Raw genomic sequence first — 14,634 nt, 5'->3', positions numbered from 1 at the left:
TTTTTTTTTTTTTTTTTAAATCTCCCAGTTTTCTCCTTGGGACTCCCAAAATAACTACTGAATACCAAGTATGGGAAGCTAAATTAATTCATTAAAGAGAAGCGAGGCCGTGGCAGAGGCAGGGCGTGGGGCTCCCTCACTACCGTGCCTCTGGCTGCCGTCTTCTGGCACGACCTGGCCCAGAAATTCTTACTACCAACCAGGAGCTCAGAATGTCATGGTCACAGTTAAGAAAGGTAACCAGTGTGCCCCCACCCTGCCAGAATACCCCAAACGAGGGAGATGGGCGCCGTAATTACAGGAAATGACTCCGGTTTTAAGGGTTAGATAAAGACCCTCTCCAAATTTAAAGCCAGACACCAATGTCCATTAGAGTTTAACAGACCCACATAAAAAGAGAAATCTTGTTCTCATCCTTCCAAACGCCCGCTTCCTCAGAGCCTCAAGTTCACTGAAGGTTGGTGCAGTGCCAGAAATACCCTGGCTGGGTCTGGCTGTGCAAAGACTAAGCCTCGGAGGGAAACATGGGAGAGTCAAAGCAAGGAGGGGGAGCCGGGGGTCTCAGGAAGATGTTTGCTCGGGAATTGTCATCACCTAATCGAGCTTTATGGTGGCAATAGCTTCAGAAAGTGGAGTTTTCAAGCACCACCTCAGAGACAGGCACGGATGAGGAGCCCACAGACAAAGAGGGGCAGTGGTTGAAGCGCCCACTGTCAACGTGACACATGCACCCCCCATGGAGACTGTTCAGAAAGACTCTGGGTCAGTCTGCCATCCACTTCCTTCCTTCTGGCTTAAGAGGCCCCTACATGGTTTCCCTTCCTTCTTTGGAAGCGCACTCACACATTTCTGAAGTTACACGCATGCACAGAGGCCCACACACCACCATTCCTACCACTCATGACGGCGAGTGATGAGCAAGGTGCCCCAAACCACTTTGAGATGCCCCAGACTTGGGGGGGGGCATGACACTTGCCTCCCAGGTTTTTAGGAATTAATGCTCACAAACATCCCAGAGTCCCAGGATGGGGGCATCAGAAGAGGCTGTGTTCTATGCCTACCTCCAAGGCTCCAGGTAGTGGGTACAGCTGAATAGCTACCATTTCTCTAAAAGTGTGCAGCTAAAAGCCACTGTCCCCTCTTCCCGGCCTGTGAAGGGACGGGGGCGTGGAGGTCCTCTTCTGTGACCAATGACTGGATTCCTTCACTAATGCACACATGTACGCGTGCGTGTGCACGTGTGTGCGCCCGTACATGCGCGCGCAGACCCCTCTAACCTCGCACGTGCTCGCAAATGCCTTTCGCACATCAAACACGAAATAAATGCTCGATCACTAAACGGAGTCAAATAATTCTGAAACACATGAGGAACTTCACCGGCCCTCCCCCAGAGGCCCAGCAGTATATCCAGTTCAGCGAAACCTGATCAGCGAGCCTCCACCTCACACTGAATGGGGGTCAGAACTTTGGGCTTCAAGGAGCAAAAATTATCTTTCCATTTCCTAGTAAGAGTTCTGAGACCTTAGCTCAGAAATACACAGAGAGAGAGGAGATAGAGAGAGAGAGAGAGAGAGAGAGAGAGAGAAGAGAGATATGCAGAATCATTTAAGAGTCATTTAGATACATCTGGACCACAAGGATGGCCTTTCTCTCAGCCACTAGCAAGCTATGCAACAGTCAGCTGCAGAGATAAAATGATGACCAGTTTCAACAGGCCAGGCCTTTTACCAGGGTGTGAGGGTTTCTGGTACCTTTGCTGTGGCTCCTATACCTGCTTACCCCAAGTCAGGAAATCTCCCTTCTGCTAAATCTGTCACTCACTCAAGTTCCCTCTCGCCTCGCCATTCAGAAAAAAAAAGGATAAAAATATCTCCTGAGTGGGAGGTCAGTGGGAGCCGTGACGGGCCTGTGCTTCGAGGACTGGGGAAAGGAAGGCCAGCCCACAGGTCTCCAGGGAAAAGCCACTCCCCAGCCTATTGTCCCTGGCTACTGACCAGCCACAGCACATCCTCTAATCTCACTGCATCTGTAGGACTTCTCTGGCGGGGGATATTTCTATGGTGTGGCTCCAGCCACCGGAGGCCGAGAACCACACAAAAGTGATTCCTGACTGCAAACAGACCCTCCAAGCAAGACCTTCCATATCTGTGTCCCTCCACATCCACGGCCCTGTGCGGAAAGTTCAGCCCTGTTGTTCCTGATGGCTGCGTCAGTCTCCGAGTGATTTCCATACCCTTGCCTCCGTCCCGGGGGGTGGAAATGACTCCCACTGTTAGAAATTATTTTCCACACCTAAATCTTGAGGTGCAGTAAATAACACTGCACTCTTAGGGTGCGCTTCAGCCTGACCATCCCTCTGTGGCACCCACTCCTCCCACTGTAAGAAAATATGCTATACTGGAGTATTTCAAACTGGGAAAAGCTCTCTCCTCACCCCTGCCTGCCTCTCTCTCTCTCTCTCTCTCTCTCTCTCTCTCTCTCTCTCTCTCTCTCTCAGCACCCCACAGCCTTAAAGCAGTTAAGAGTTTCAAATGGGAGAGGACCCACCAACTTCTAACAGAATCTCAGCTCTGGCTAGCTTCCTCCCAAGGCTGATCAGGGGTCTTTGCAGCCTCACCCACCCTCTCGGATCTGAGAGACCTTCACAAGTATCTTACTCCTGGTGGTCACTGTCAATCATCTAACAATGCTGTGTTCCAAGATCCAAGGACGCCATGGTAACTGGGAAAGGTCCTAGGCCCTGTGTCCTGAATGACTAGAGAACTGTGTGGGTGTGTGTGTGTGTGTGTGTGTGTGTGTGTGTGTGTGTGTGTGTGTGTATGTGTGTATTGCAGGGGGTGGGGGGTACCAAATGAGCACATGCATGGAGGCATTCATTAATTATCACCTCACGTTCCACGAACTCCCAAATCCAACCAGGAAAGCAAGACAAAGCATACTAGGGTTCCCAACTCCACGACAGACTCATGGATCCATTCACTCCATGTGAAGCCCAAGGCGTCAGAAAAGCCAGAGCATCCTGCCAGCCCCAGGAAAATGCCTTTCCCATGCCTCAGGGTCAAAAAGAAAAAGAAAAAAGAAAAAAGAAAAAAACCTTTCAGCCCAAAGACTCCTTAAATACCTAACAGCACCTCGGAAGAAAAAGTCATTTTAAATCTTGGAGCTCAAATACCGAGTGGCCACAGGTCATTTTCGGGAGGAGGGAAAGGACAAGAGGCTCAGGAGTCCCTCAGAGTCCGTTCACGGTCCCCCCCCCAGTCACCTAATATCTGAGGGGGCTTGGGGGAGGTTCTGGAGCACAGTCCTCCAAGTGTCTTTAAAGCAGCGAGCTTTACATAGACCCTCAAAGGCAACTTGTCCCCAACTTGTGCCCAACTTGTCCCCAGCACGCTTTTCCGACCCAGTTTATCTCCCCCAGAGCAAGCATCAGCCCAGATTGATGAGACCACAAACCCAAAACCAATGGCTGACGATGGCCATCTGAATCCTAGGGAATGAGTTCTGTGAAGAGTCCAGAGCTCTCCACAGAGAGGTCAAAGATGAAAAGAAAGATGGGGATTTCTAGCCACACGGCTCACCCCCCACACCAGAGGGGACACGGCACAGCAGACTTGCTGAACCTCCATGGTTTAAGGGTAAGACTGTCAAGAGACAGCTTCTGCTGCCCACGATGTGGTCTGCACTAGCCTAAACTGACTGGGTGTTTTTAACCCTCCTTCTTCAGGGCAGTTCATTTCATATAAGATGTCTCTTCCGGGACATTCAGAAAGACCCGGCGATCGAAAAGGAATGTGCTAAGACCTCCACTGCCTTCTGTTTAAAGCACATTTGGGTCCCTTCGATGATGTATAAATCGTGGAAGGATTCAAAGGCAATCGCTGTAAAGTTCTTTCTGATCTAGCTCCGCAAGGGAACGGGGATAACACAGATCACCCAGCTTCCTCAGCCCTGAACACTGTGGCTAGGTCCGAGCCCCACTCTGTAGGCAGGGTATTTACCAATAAGGCTGCTAGGTCCAAGCTGAAATGACTGCAAGATTCAGGTGGTGCCTCCTAGACCTGGGACCCCTGTAGGGCAACACTATGGCAGACTCTCTCCGCTGGCCTCCAAGACCTCCAGCCCACTGATTAAAATACAGTCAAGAAAACGGAGTAAGCCTCAGGTCCCTCTGGTCACTTATACCCCCAAGAAAATGCTTTCAAACCTGTTCCTCACCCAAGAAAAGTAAACTCAATTCCCCACTTCTGGGCACATTTCTATAGAGGCTTCGTTGCACTCACGCCCAACAGAACAACCAGTTGTCCCCAAATTGGGCTGTCACACAGTTGCCCCCCCCACATGAGATTGGGTATTGCAGGCAGGCCCTTGGAAGATGGCAGGAAATGCCAGCCACCTTGGACTGGCAACCCATCCAGACAGATGTGCCAGATCCCAGCAGTTGCTTGAGCTAAGAGCCCCATTCTGGACTTTGCAGTCTCCCAAACAGCTGGATGTTGGGGGTGTGAAGGGCTGCGTTTGGACTCAGAGGGTCCCTAAGGGCTGAACCATGGCTAATTTGAAAGCCCGGCATCATCTATGCCACATCATTGGCATCAAAGAATTATAACAAAAGACTGGAATTTCCATAAACAACCATTAGTGTCCGATGCCCACATTTAGGGGAGGGGGAATCACCAACTCAAAGGTTTCTCCCCTCATAGGAAACCAGATCTGGATGAGCTTGGCTAGGAAGACATTTCCACACCACATGGTCACACACAAAACCCAGCTAACAGTGGCTGTGTCTACTGCCGAGACACTGCAGTCGGAAGCCACCACAGGCCACCATAGCCTGTAAGCCAGGGGCTTTGTCATCAGGACCTTCAAAACCAACGGTTTTGGCATTTGCGTCCGTTCCATCCCGTTATGGAATCAGAACCTGTCTGTGGCCTCTGAGATGTAGATTAGCTCACTTCTGGGATGGCAGACAAGAAGCCACAGACCTGGCGGGGAGGGGGGGTGGGGGGAACACTTGGCCACGCGCACACATCTATGTGTAGGGGGAAGTGGTCCAGGACTTTCCTTTGCTTTTCATCCTGAGACCTGACAGAGGACTTGAATACCACTTGGGCTGCACGCTCTCCAACAAGCCCCTGGACTATTTATTTCGGCCTCAGTGTGTATGTGGAGGCCAGGGAACTCCAAATGCCGCTCCATCACACACCGAGGGATCTATCAACATGTCTGCCATGAGCAATCAAATCCCACACTCAAATCTATCTACCAAAGATAGCACCCTACCAAACCTACCCTCACCAGACAGACCCTGACTGAAGGTGAGGAAGCCAGGCTCTGCCAGCGCCTCCTAGGCAAAGAACAAACAGAGAATTAGCCAAATAGGCATGCTGGTTACAGGAAAACATGCTAGCTGAGGACCCTTGGGCAAGGGAGGAGTTGGTGGTTCCTCCTGTTGCCTGCCTGTCCCCAGACATTTGATCCCATTATACAAAGCTGCAGGCTTTTCATCTCTAAAATTAGCCAAACAGAGGTAAATACAGTATTCCTAACTGACAGTATTTATCTCCTAAATGGTTTTGGCAAGGCAGATTGCTCCCTGGGCAAGGAACACAATCCAATGTTATTGTCACTTGAGTGGAGAGAAACGGGCCACTAGTGATTTGCTAGATTCCACCGTGTTGAAGAGTCCCTGATCCCCTTCATCCAGCCCCTCCACCCAGAGGAGATTTTCAGCCTTCTCATTCACCTGGCCCTCTAGCACTGCGTATTAAAGACGCATATTTTATATCAGGAGAGGGGGATTGAGCAGCTTGTTGGCAAGGGCAGCTGTATTCTCAGGACCTATTAAGATTCTTTGTAGAAATTTAAATACCTCTGTCAGGCAAACAAAATCATATCAGGAATCATAGAATTTCATTGCTAGAAAGAGAAATGAGATTAAGCCACCCACGCGCCTTTCCTAGAGCCCTCAATAAAACAGGAGCGCATTTCAACAGCCTCTCACTTCCGGTCTGAAGGGGCCCCGCAAGAAATCTAAATGAATTTATATGAGAGAAAGCCATCATGGGGAAGGGTTTTCAATCAACCCAGGTTGTGTGCAACTATAAGTAAGTGGCGCCTACTGGAATGTACTGGCCCTTAAAACAAAAAATAATAAATAAATTAAAATATATATATATATAAATAACAGAAACGTGCAGGAAGAGGGTCTATGGAAAGTTCAACTCTATTGAGCGCTGGCCCCTTAAAAAGCCGTTGTCCTTTATTAATATTTAGTAGAAATGTATAATTGCAGATGTGTGCTACTTGGGGTTTTATGTCGGGAGGCGGGCAAGGAAGACAGGTTTATTACAGCCATGAAATATTAAACAAGCGTAGAAGAACAGTAGTTATAGGCCCTCCACTAGCCAGGGAGTGGGCAGCTGGAGCACGGGCTGCACAAAGCGGGCCCCCTATCAATTTACAGTACCCTTGATTAGCACCTGAGGAGCTCCGGTGGGTTCATCTCCCTAAGGCTCAGAAGGCACATGAAGGCATCCAGACTGTGTTGGGTAAGAGGAAAGGCAACTCGGTGCCAGCTGACTTTCCCAGGGAAGGTCCGAATGAGACTTCAAAATTCCGCCTCTAGTGCGGGAAGGTTAGACAAATGCTCCCCGCAAGACCAGGGCTTAGCCAGGGCGAGCCTTCCCTCCTCAAGCCCACCCTGCATCCAACAAAATCTGGAGTTCCACTCCCGCCCGCCTGGTTACTTCTCAGCCCTGCCTGTGTCCCTAAGGGAACGACAGAGGAGCATGAAATTCCAAAAATGTCTCCGGAGTCTCTGTAAAAACACGCAACTTCCAAAGGAGGAGGGGGGACGTGACAAGGGTTGGGTGCGAATGCACGCAGAGGTGGTTCCAACCTCACTGTGTTTAGAAGACCCTCTGGCCGCAGGGTCTGACATCATACAGAGCTGCCAGCGGAAAGAGAAAAGTTCAGTGGGAACGGACTCAGTACGGAGGGAGGATAATTCCCCGTCTTGATAATCTTAAAGAAAAAGGGGAGAGGGAAAACGGATTTTATTTTCCCCACGTCAGTACCCACGGCCTATCCCCTATCAGTTTTCCTTCCTTGGAGTCTTGAAATTCCCCAAATCTACAATATTCCATATAGGTAGAGGTCTGGCTAACTATCTAAAACCCATGTTGTCTTTGCTGACATAACAGAAGCCTGAATCACCTCAAAGTCACGTTGGCTCGCCCTGACCTTTCCTCCACTCCAACTCCGTGGAAGGAACCTCACGCGTGGGCACGGAGTTTCCTTACGGAAAGTTGTTTGTCCCGTTGGCAGAGAAGTAAGGGCCAAGTCATCTAGAGAAGCTTCTTGTCTTGTCACCACATGACCTTCTGGTCCAAAGAACTGCAATGGACCAGTCAAGTTTGCTCCTCTCCCAGGGACCGTCTACAGCCCAAAGAACAAGCAGGGCACAGGGCTGCGGCTCCCTACTTGTGATGTCCCTGAGACTTCTTCTCCAGCACGGATCACTTTGTAAGACAATGACTAGTATTTTGTCATCTGAGCAGAGAATTTCAGAAAGTGAGTTAATATTTAATCACATGAGTACTGGCGTGTTTTACAGCGAGACAAAATAAAATATCATTACAGAAATGGCCTTTGCCTCGCAGGGCGGTAGAGGGAAGTTCTTTCTGGGCTGGAAGGTGAAGGCCCGTCAGGCCTCTGGGTCTCCCCACTCCAGCTAATGGGGCTACAGGACTTTTAAGAAAAAAAAAGAACATTTTTTTTCTCATACTTTTTTTTCCCCCTGACTTATTTCAAAGTGGTTCTCTTCATTGGTTTTCAGCTAAGGCTCTCAGAGGCTGACAGAAAGCCATGTTTATTTATTTATATAACCTGTATGGATGGAACTGTGGGGTGTTATCGTAATGAAAAGTTTAATCATCCTTATTTACTACCAGTAATACAGGGTCTGAAAGACCTTATGAAGCCCCAACTTGCAGCCCATGCATCTGCATTTTTAAAAACCTCACTTCCTAGAGCGATCTAGGGTTCTAGCCTTCCTACATCAGAATGGGGAACAAAGAAGATCCAGTGGGTGCCCCCCCCTTGAGGTTGGGAGGTAGCCAGCCTTTGGGCACCAAGAAAGTCTCTAACTCCTCACACCGGAGGGCTTTCCTCCAGTTTACAGGAAGAATCAACCCAAAAGCAGCTGGCACATACGTTCATACATGTATGATCCTGGGACACTGAAACAAGCTAAAAAGCATTTCTACATCCTTATTTAAGTGCTTGCAGGCTGCGCCTCTCCCATTGAGAATGAGGCATGAAGCTACATTTAAAAAAAAAAAAAAATCTCATTAAAACCTCCAACACTTCTCCACCTACTAAAGTCATTCCAAAGACTGGAAGGAGAAATACGAACCAGTTTTCTTTATTAATTCTCTAATTTTTGAAAACCTGCTGGTGGTAACAAGCGGGGCCAGAAGTGACAGGGCTGAGTTCTCTGCTAAACTGACTATCGATTGTGCTAGATCAAGATGTTCTATACAAGAAAAGAAGGGGGTTGCAGGGTACCCCATCCAACTCCATTTTCAGAGCCAGGAGGGGGGGGGAGCTGAGGGTCCCAAACTAACCAATTTCTAGCCTTGCCTGGAAGTAGTCTGTAGAATGCTGATGTGGGGCTTGGTGTCTGCTGTGCATGCTAAACACCCGGCTTCAAATGAGAGCGCAGCGCGCGTCTGGGCATCCCAGGCTGGGCAGTAAGGAGGAACAAAGAGAAAAGCAGCCAGGCCACACTCATGAACCAGAAACCGAAGGAAGACGACCCAGACACAGTTTCGAATCACCCAAACTCTCACCTTCCTTTAAGGGGCTATCACATCTTCTTAAAACCTACCCTCCCGAGGATATACTTAAGGCACAGTAGACTCTGGGAGGGTTCAACCCTGAGCAGAAAACTGAAGAGGAGAGCACTGAGCAAGGCTACATTTTTGAAAGACATGGGCACCCTGGTAATATTCTGCCCAGCAAAACCGGGAGAAGCTAACTAGGATTTAGAAACAAAGTAAGGACAGGGGAAAAAAAAAAAAAAAAAAAAAAAAAATGTTACCAACTTAAAAAAAAAAAAAAAAACTACTAGCTATGTTTTTGTTGTTGTTGATGATGGTGGTGGTTTGGGGGTTTTTTTGTTTTTTTTGTTTTGTTTTTTGTTTTGTTTTGTTTGTTTTGTAAAGGAAAAAAAGGCCCATTATAACAAAAACTTACTGCAGCCTATTCATCTCTGGATTTAAAAGCTGTTAGCCTGCCCCTGTCCTTACCACCTTAAAGGCCTCCAGGCCTGGAGGGGAAGGGGTATTCTGAATGCAAATGAGACCTGGGACTGGACATCTGTCACCCACACCAAGTGAGATATTGACAAACGAAAGTCCTTTGTGCCTTAGGAATACATAGTCATAACCCCAAACACAAATGATGTCTTGAAGGAGTGCTGTGGTTGCTGCCAAGCAGAACCCAGCCCAGCCTTCCTACTCACTGTCAAACAGATACACCTGAGACTGTGGTGGTCCCCAGGTGTTCTGCTCCCCCCCACCAGGTGAAACTCTCCAACTTAAACGCCCCAAGAGCTATTCTCTAAAAAACAAATGTCCAATGAGGCCTGGCCTCTGAGTGACGCTGCCCACACCAGGGCGGGGACTTTGCAAAAGTATTACCACCCAAGCCAACTCCAGCTGAAGGCTAAGGAGGGCAGGGTGGCAGCCCTGCGGCATTCCAGATGTCCTGGCAGAGAGGGGTCCCAAACACTTAAGCAGAGGGGGAAGGGTCTTAGTGTGAAATAGGAGGGGCCCAGCTTCTCCAAGGCCTGAACCCTGAAAAACTCAGAAAAAATCGGGAGGTAGAAGGCGTAACTACAGATGATTCCCCAAAGGGGAATCTAAGTCCTTGCCACCAGGAAAGCGAAGATCTAACTGACAGCCCAACAGGGTGCAACCAGAGAGTCTGAGTGGAGATGAAGAAGGCCAGCCTAGGCTAGGGATGACACCAGAAAACAAGGAAGGTGCATACATATACCTTCTTTGTTGTTGGGGTTCTGAGACTTGGCCTTCTCCCAGGGCGCCAGCGTCTTGTCCTCGTCTCCACCATCCACCAGGGCCTTGTCAGGTGGCATGTACCAGGTAGTGCTGTGTTCTGCCATCAGGGAGTCCAGGTCGATGGTACTCATGGCGCTCTTGACAGCTTCGGAGCAGCAGCTACCCAACTCGCTGTCACCATTCTGTGCTCCCGAGGCCCCTACAGCACACTCGGCTTTTTTGCTGCCCTTGAGCCCCAGGGGTTGGTCCTCCGAGATGCTAAATTGTTGTCTCTGCAGCTGGATCTGGGCTTGGAGGATCTCCAGGGGATGAATCTCATCAGGAGGCGGCGCACCGCTGCTGCTCGTTGGGGTCCGGACCTGCTCCAGGCCTGGTGTGCCGGGATGTCCGGTGCCCACGCCCCCACCATAGCTGTCAGGGGTCGAGGTAGAGGTAGACAGGATGCCCAGGCCCAGGGCGGAAGCCTTCGGTGTGTGTTCCCCAGCGCCCACCCCTCGAGGGGGGAGTTTGGGTGAGCTGGTCACCAGGGGACTTCGGCTGGCTTTGGCCAGGGCTGTAGTGTTGTCAGAACTGGAGGACACTTCGTCCTCGTTCGCATAACTTGTGCTCACCTCGTCAGAGGCGAACTCACCCACGTGCGGGGAACTACCATCTGATTTGGCTGTGCTGTCCAGGGACGCCATGAGGTCCGGCTGGTCCCCAAGGAGCAGCTCCGCTCCTTTGCCCCACGATGGGGATGTGAGGGCCTTCTCATGGGGTGTGGGGCCTCGGGCCTCGTTCACTGAGCTTCCCCCAGCGGCTGAGCCAGGAGCCTGCTGCTGCCCCGGGCTTACCCCTGGTGCGCCCCCACTGTCTGGAGCTGTGGAATATTTGTCGAAGAAGGTCCCGGGGCTCACGTGACCACTATCCCGTTTTCTGCGTCCCCTTCCCCGGCCACTGCCCCCAGGGACAGGTTTGCCATCGTTACCCGACGTTGATTCCAGGGTGTAATTGGGGGAGAGACTGGTGCCGTCCCCCTGGATGGGAGGGTTGGGCGGTCCTGAAGCTTTGGAGCCACCACCACTGGTCCCGGAAGGGCCTCCGGGTCCAGGGGCCCCAGGAGTAGTCCCTCCGGGGAAGTAATCCGAGCCCGGGTTACCGGCTGCAACCGCGCTGTCGGGCTCGTTCTGGCTCAGTTTCCTCTTCCCCTCGGGTGGGTTCTTCTTGTTGAAAGTCACGTTGAGGTTAGGAGCACCCAGGCTGGCGATCATGTTCTGGCAAGCAGTGGAGAGCGCAGCCAGGCAGCTCTGGCCGAACAGGTTGTCCTTAGAGCTGGGCTTGTTGAAAGACCCCAACGACAGTGCGCCCAGCTTACTGGCCGAGTTGCGCTGGCTGGGTTGGAAATCCGGCTGCGGCGGGTAAGCGCCCCCTCCAGCACCGGAGCTGCCGCTGCCCGCGCCCGCGCTCGGGGGCGAATTCACGCCTGGAGCGCTGTGAGGAGTGGCCTGCCGGCTGCCTGAACCGAATGGAAAGCCGGGCTGGCCCCCGAGAGCTGGCGCGGGGAAGTCCGGAGGCGGAGGCCGTCGCTCCGAGGGAGCGTTTGGCAGTCCCACACCGGCCCCGGGCGACTGCAACTGACCTAGGCCAGCTAAGCTGCCCCCAAACTGCAGCCCGGGCGAGGCCAGAGCGGGCACGTGGCCTTCTCCAGGCATCCTCAGAGGCTCCTGCAGAGAGCCTCGGAATAGCACCCCTGAACCACCCGGAGCAGGGGGAGGCGCCAGGGCCGGGTCGTGCGGGCCGCAGTCAGTCGGTAACCCTGCGCTGCCCATCCTCCGGGGCAGCAGGTCGCCGGGAGGGTGTGGACCCGGGAACCACGCGCTCTCCTGCGCCAGGTGGGGTGCCTGCTGCTCAAAGCCACTCAGGCGTCCGGCACCTGCGCTGCCCCCTTCGCGCTCAAAGTTCGTCTGGGCCAAGCCGCCCACGGAACCTCCGTGGACCAGGCCGCCCTGGCCCACGTCCCCAGGATGGCCTAGCTGGGCCAGGTTGGGCTGTCGCAACCGCTGCTGCTGGTTCCGGGACGCCATCTGTTTAATCATGAGGGCCGCATTCTGGCGTTGCTGTTGCTGCTGCTGCTGCTGTTGCTGCTGCTGTTGTTGTTGTTGCTGCTGCTGCTGTTGCTGCTGCTGCTGCTGCTGCAGGGACTGGTGGTCCGGCCCCGGGTGCTGCAAGGGTGGTCCCGAGGAAAAGCTGTCCGGCACAGGCGGTGTGAACTCGCCTGGGAGGCCTGGGTAGGCAGAGGGAGAGAGTTGGTTGTCTAGGGTACCGTTATGCATGCTGCCATTCCACGAGGCGCAGCGGTCCACGCCTGCGCTGCCCGGAAAGTCAAAACGCGGTCTCTTGGCCACGTTCATGTAGGGGGGCGCATCGAAATGCTGCAGCCTCTGGTTGGGCGCCTGCTGAGGAGGGGGATGCTGCATGCTGAAGACGGGCTCAGAATATGGGTGCATGCTGCGGTTCTCTAGCCGATGGATGGGATACTCGAACTGCGCGTGTTGGCTGGGCAGCATGGGGCCCCCGTCCTGCAGGCCGCCACTGGGCGTGCCAGCCTCACCCTGCTGGGGCCGCGGGAGCGCAGGAGGGCAAGAATTCTGTCGGACCAGAAGTCCGGGTGGCGGCGGCTGCTGTTGCGGGGGCGGCTGCTGCGGGGGTGGTGGGGCCTGCTGGGGAGGCTGCATCAGCGGGTGCCTGGAGCCCACTGCAGGCTCCAGACCCACAGGCATCTTTCGGGCCCCGCCAAACCTCTCGAAGAACACTCCGTGCTGCGGTTGCTGCTGTGGTGGTGGTGGCTGCGGTGGCTGGCCGTGCATTTTGGACAAACCCACCATGCCTGAGGCTCTGGGCATGGCAGAAGCACCCGGGAAAGCGCCCCCGGGAACCTGGCGACCCGCAGCATAATGTGGCAGCTGCCCTTCAGAGTCAGAGGGTGAAAACATGTCAAAATGTCCTGAGGGCGGCTCGCTCGGGTAATTGTATTCCAGGGAATCTACGGCTCCTTGGTTCGTCACCCTCCGGGGCTCCAGGCTGTGAGAATCCGAGCCGCTAGAGGCGGACAGGCCGTGAAAAGAGGCAGCTCGGTTAGGGCTCTGGTCCAGCGGCAGGCACGGGGCAGGCACGGCGTGGCCCGAGGTGCCCGAACTATGGAAGTCCGGGAGGTTTCCTGGCCGCTGCGGGCCGAAGCCCTCCGGCCCCTGGCTCTCCGCCATGTGCTCATAACTCTCTGCGAAGGGAGGCTGGCTGCCCAGGCCGCCCGCTGCACCCCCGTAGCCAAGCAGCCGGCCCCCGTGCAGACATGAGGCACCTGGATCCGGACCACCGAAGTTGCCCCCAAAGTGGGGGTGATGCTGGTGCGGGTGATGGCCTCCAGGATGGCTGTGGTGAGGCTGTTGACCGCCGAAGAAGCCATGCACAGGCTGCGCCTGCAGCCCCCCTGCGTGCAGCTCGGAGTGGCCGCGCGCATGGAAGCCGTAGGGTTCCATGTTCAAGCCCAAGATCGGGGGTTCGCCCAGAGCGCTTATTGCAGGGTCCACGGGGCCAGTAGGCGGCCCGGCGTGGAAGGCAGGAGCCTTAAAGTGGGCGTTCATGCTCAGTCCGGCTTCGTTAAAGTTCCCCTCGCCCTGACCAGCGTGCCGGCTGTTGATCTGGGGCTCGAATTGGTCCAGCCCAAACATACTTGGCGGGGGGCGGGGGGATCAATAGGGCATGACAGCCTGCTCCACCGCGCGCCTCCGGCCAGGTACTCGCCTCAGCCGCGGCTCCGGCGCTCCGGGACGTGCTGCCCCGCGGGACGCAGCGCTCACTGCCGCCCCGGCCGAGCGCGCGGGCGCTGGCTAGGAGCTCTCTCCGCTGCTCTTCGGAACCTCGGAATCGACCCAAGCGGGCCTCTCACGTCTTGCGAGGCCGCGGCGCCTCCTGGAGCCTTGTCGGGGGGCCCATGCCCCGGGCGGATGGCAGGGTCGCGGGTGGGTATACGGAGAGGAGACCTGGAGGCCGACGAGCTGAGACAAAAAGTTAGGTAGGGGGGAGGGAAGGGAACGGAAGAGCAGAATGATCACCTTCTGGAGTCCCCGGCGCAGCGGCTGGGGCCGTAGGGGAGTCCCTTGGTCCTTCCCCTGCCCCAAGTCCCCGTTCCCGGGCCGCACCGGCTCCCGCACCTCGGGTCGGCCGCGGGCGATCGGCGGCGAAAGCTTCAGCGGCTCGGAAGACTGGCTGCTCTGCTCCTCATCGCCGGTGCTGGCCCCGCAGCAGGAGACGCGGGCGCCGGAGCGGGAACGCAGGCTGCGGGAGACGCGCGGCTCCGCGGCTCGGGCTCGATCGCCGGTCGCCGCGCGAGTTCGCGGGAGTCTCGGGCCGCGCGCGGGAGGGGAGGCGTGGGGCCGGCGGCTCCGAAGCTGTGGTTCCCGCCTCCGCGCTCCACCGGTCCCCTCGGACCCGGGAAGGGGCCGCGCGGGCGAGCAGGGCGCGCGGGGCGGGCGAGGCGCTGCGAGGTTCGGGCTCCCGCTCCGCGTCTGCCTCT

At 54.5% G+C, this 14,634-nt stretch overlaps 1 protein-coding gene across 1 annotated transcript in view; it reads right to left on the bottom strand.

The window, feature by feature from the left end:
• The window catches only part of Mn1 (MN1 proto-oncogene, transcriptional regulator), a 40,749-nt gene extending 26,403 nt beyond the window's left edge, over nucleotides 1-14,346 (bottom strand). The window contains exon 1 of the mRNA XM_021186827.2: nucleotides 10,063-14,346. Within this exon, the coding sequence (XP_021042486.1) occupies nucleotides 10,063-13,789 (3,727 nt within the window). The 5' untranslated portion in view covers nucleotides 13,790-14,346. The remainder of the gene's footprint in view (nucleotides 1-10,062) is intronic.
• Nucleotides 14,347-14,634: the final 288 nt, after the last annotated feature.

This window comes from Mus pahari, chromosome 23 (assembly GCF_900095145.1).
Source record: "Mus pahari chromosome 23, PAHARI_EIJ_v1.1, whole genome shotgun sequence".
Taxonomy (NCBI): Eukaryota; Metazoa; Chordata; class Mammalia; order Rodentia; family Muridae; genus Mus; species Mus pahari.
Note: the sequence above shows the minus strand (reverse complement) of the source record. Positions and strands in the feature narration are given on the sequence as shown.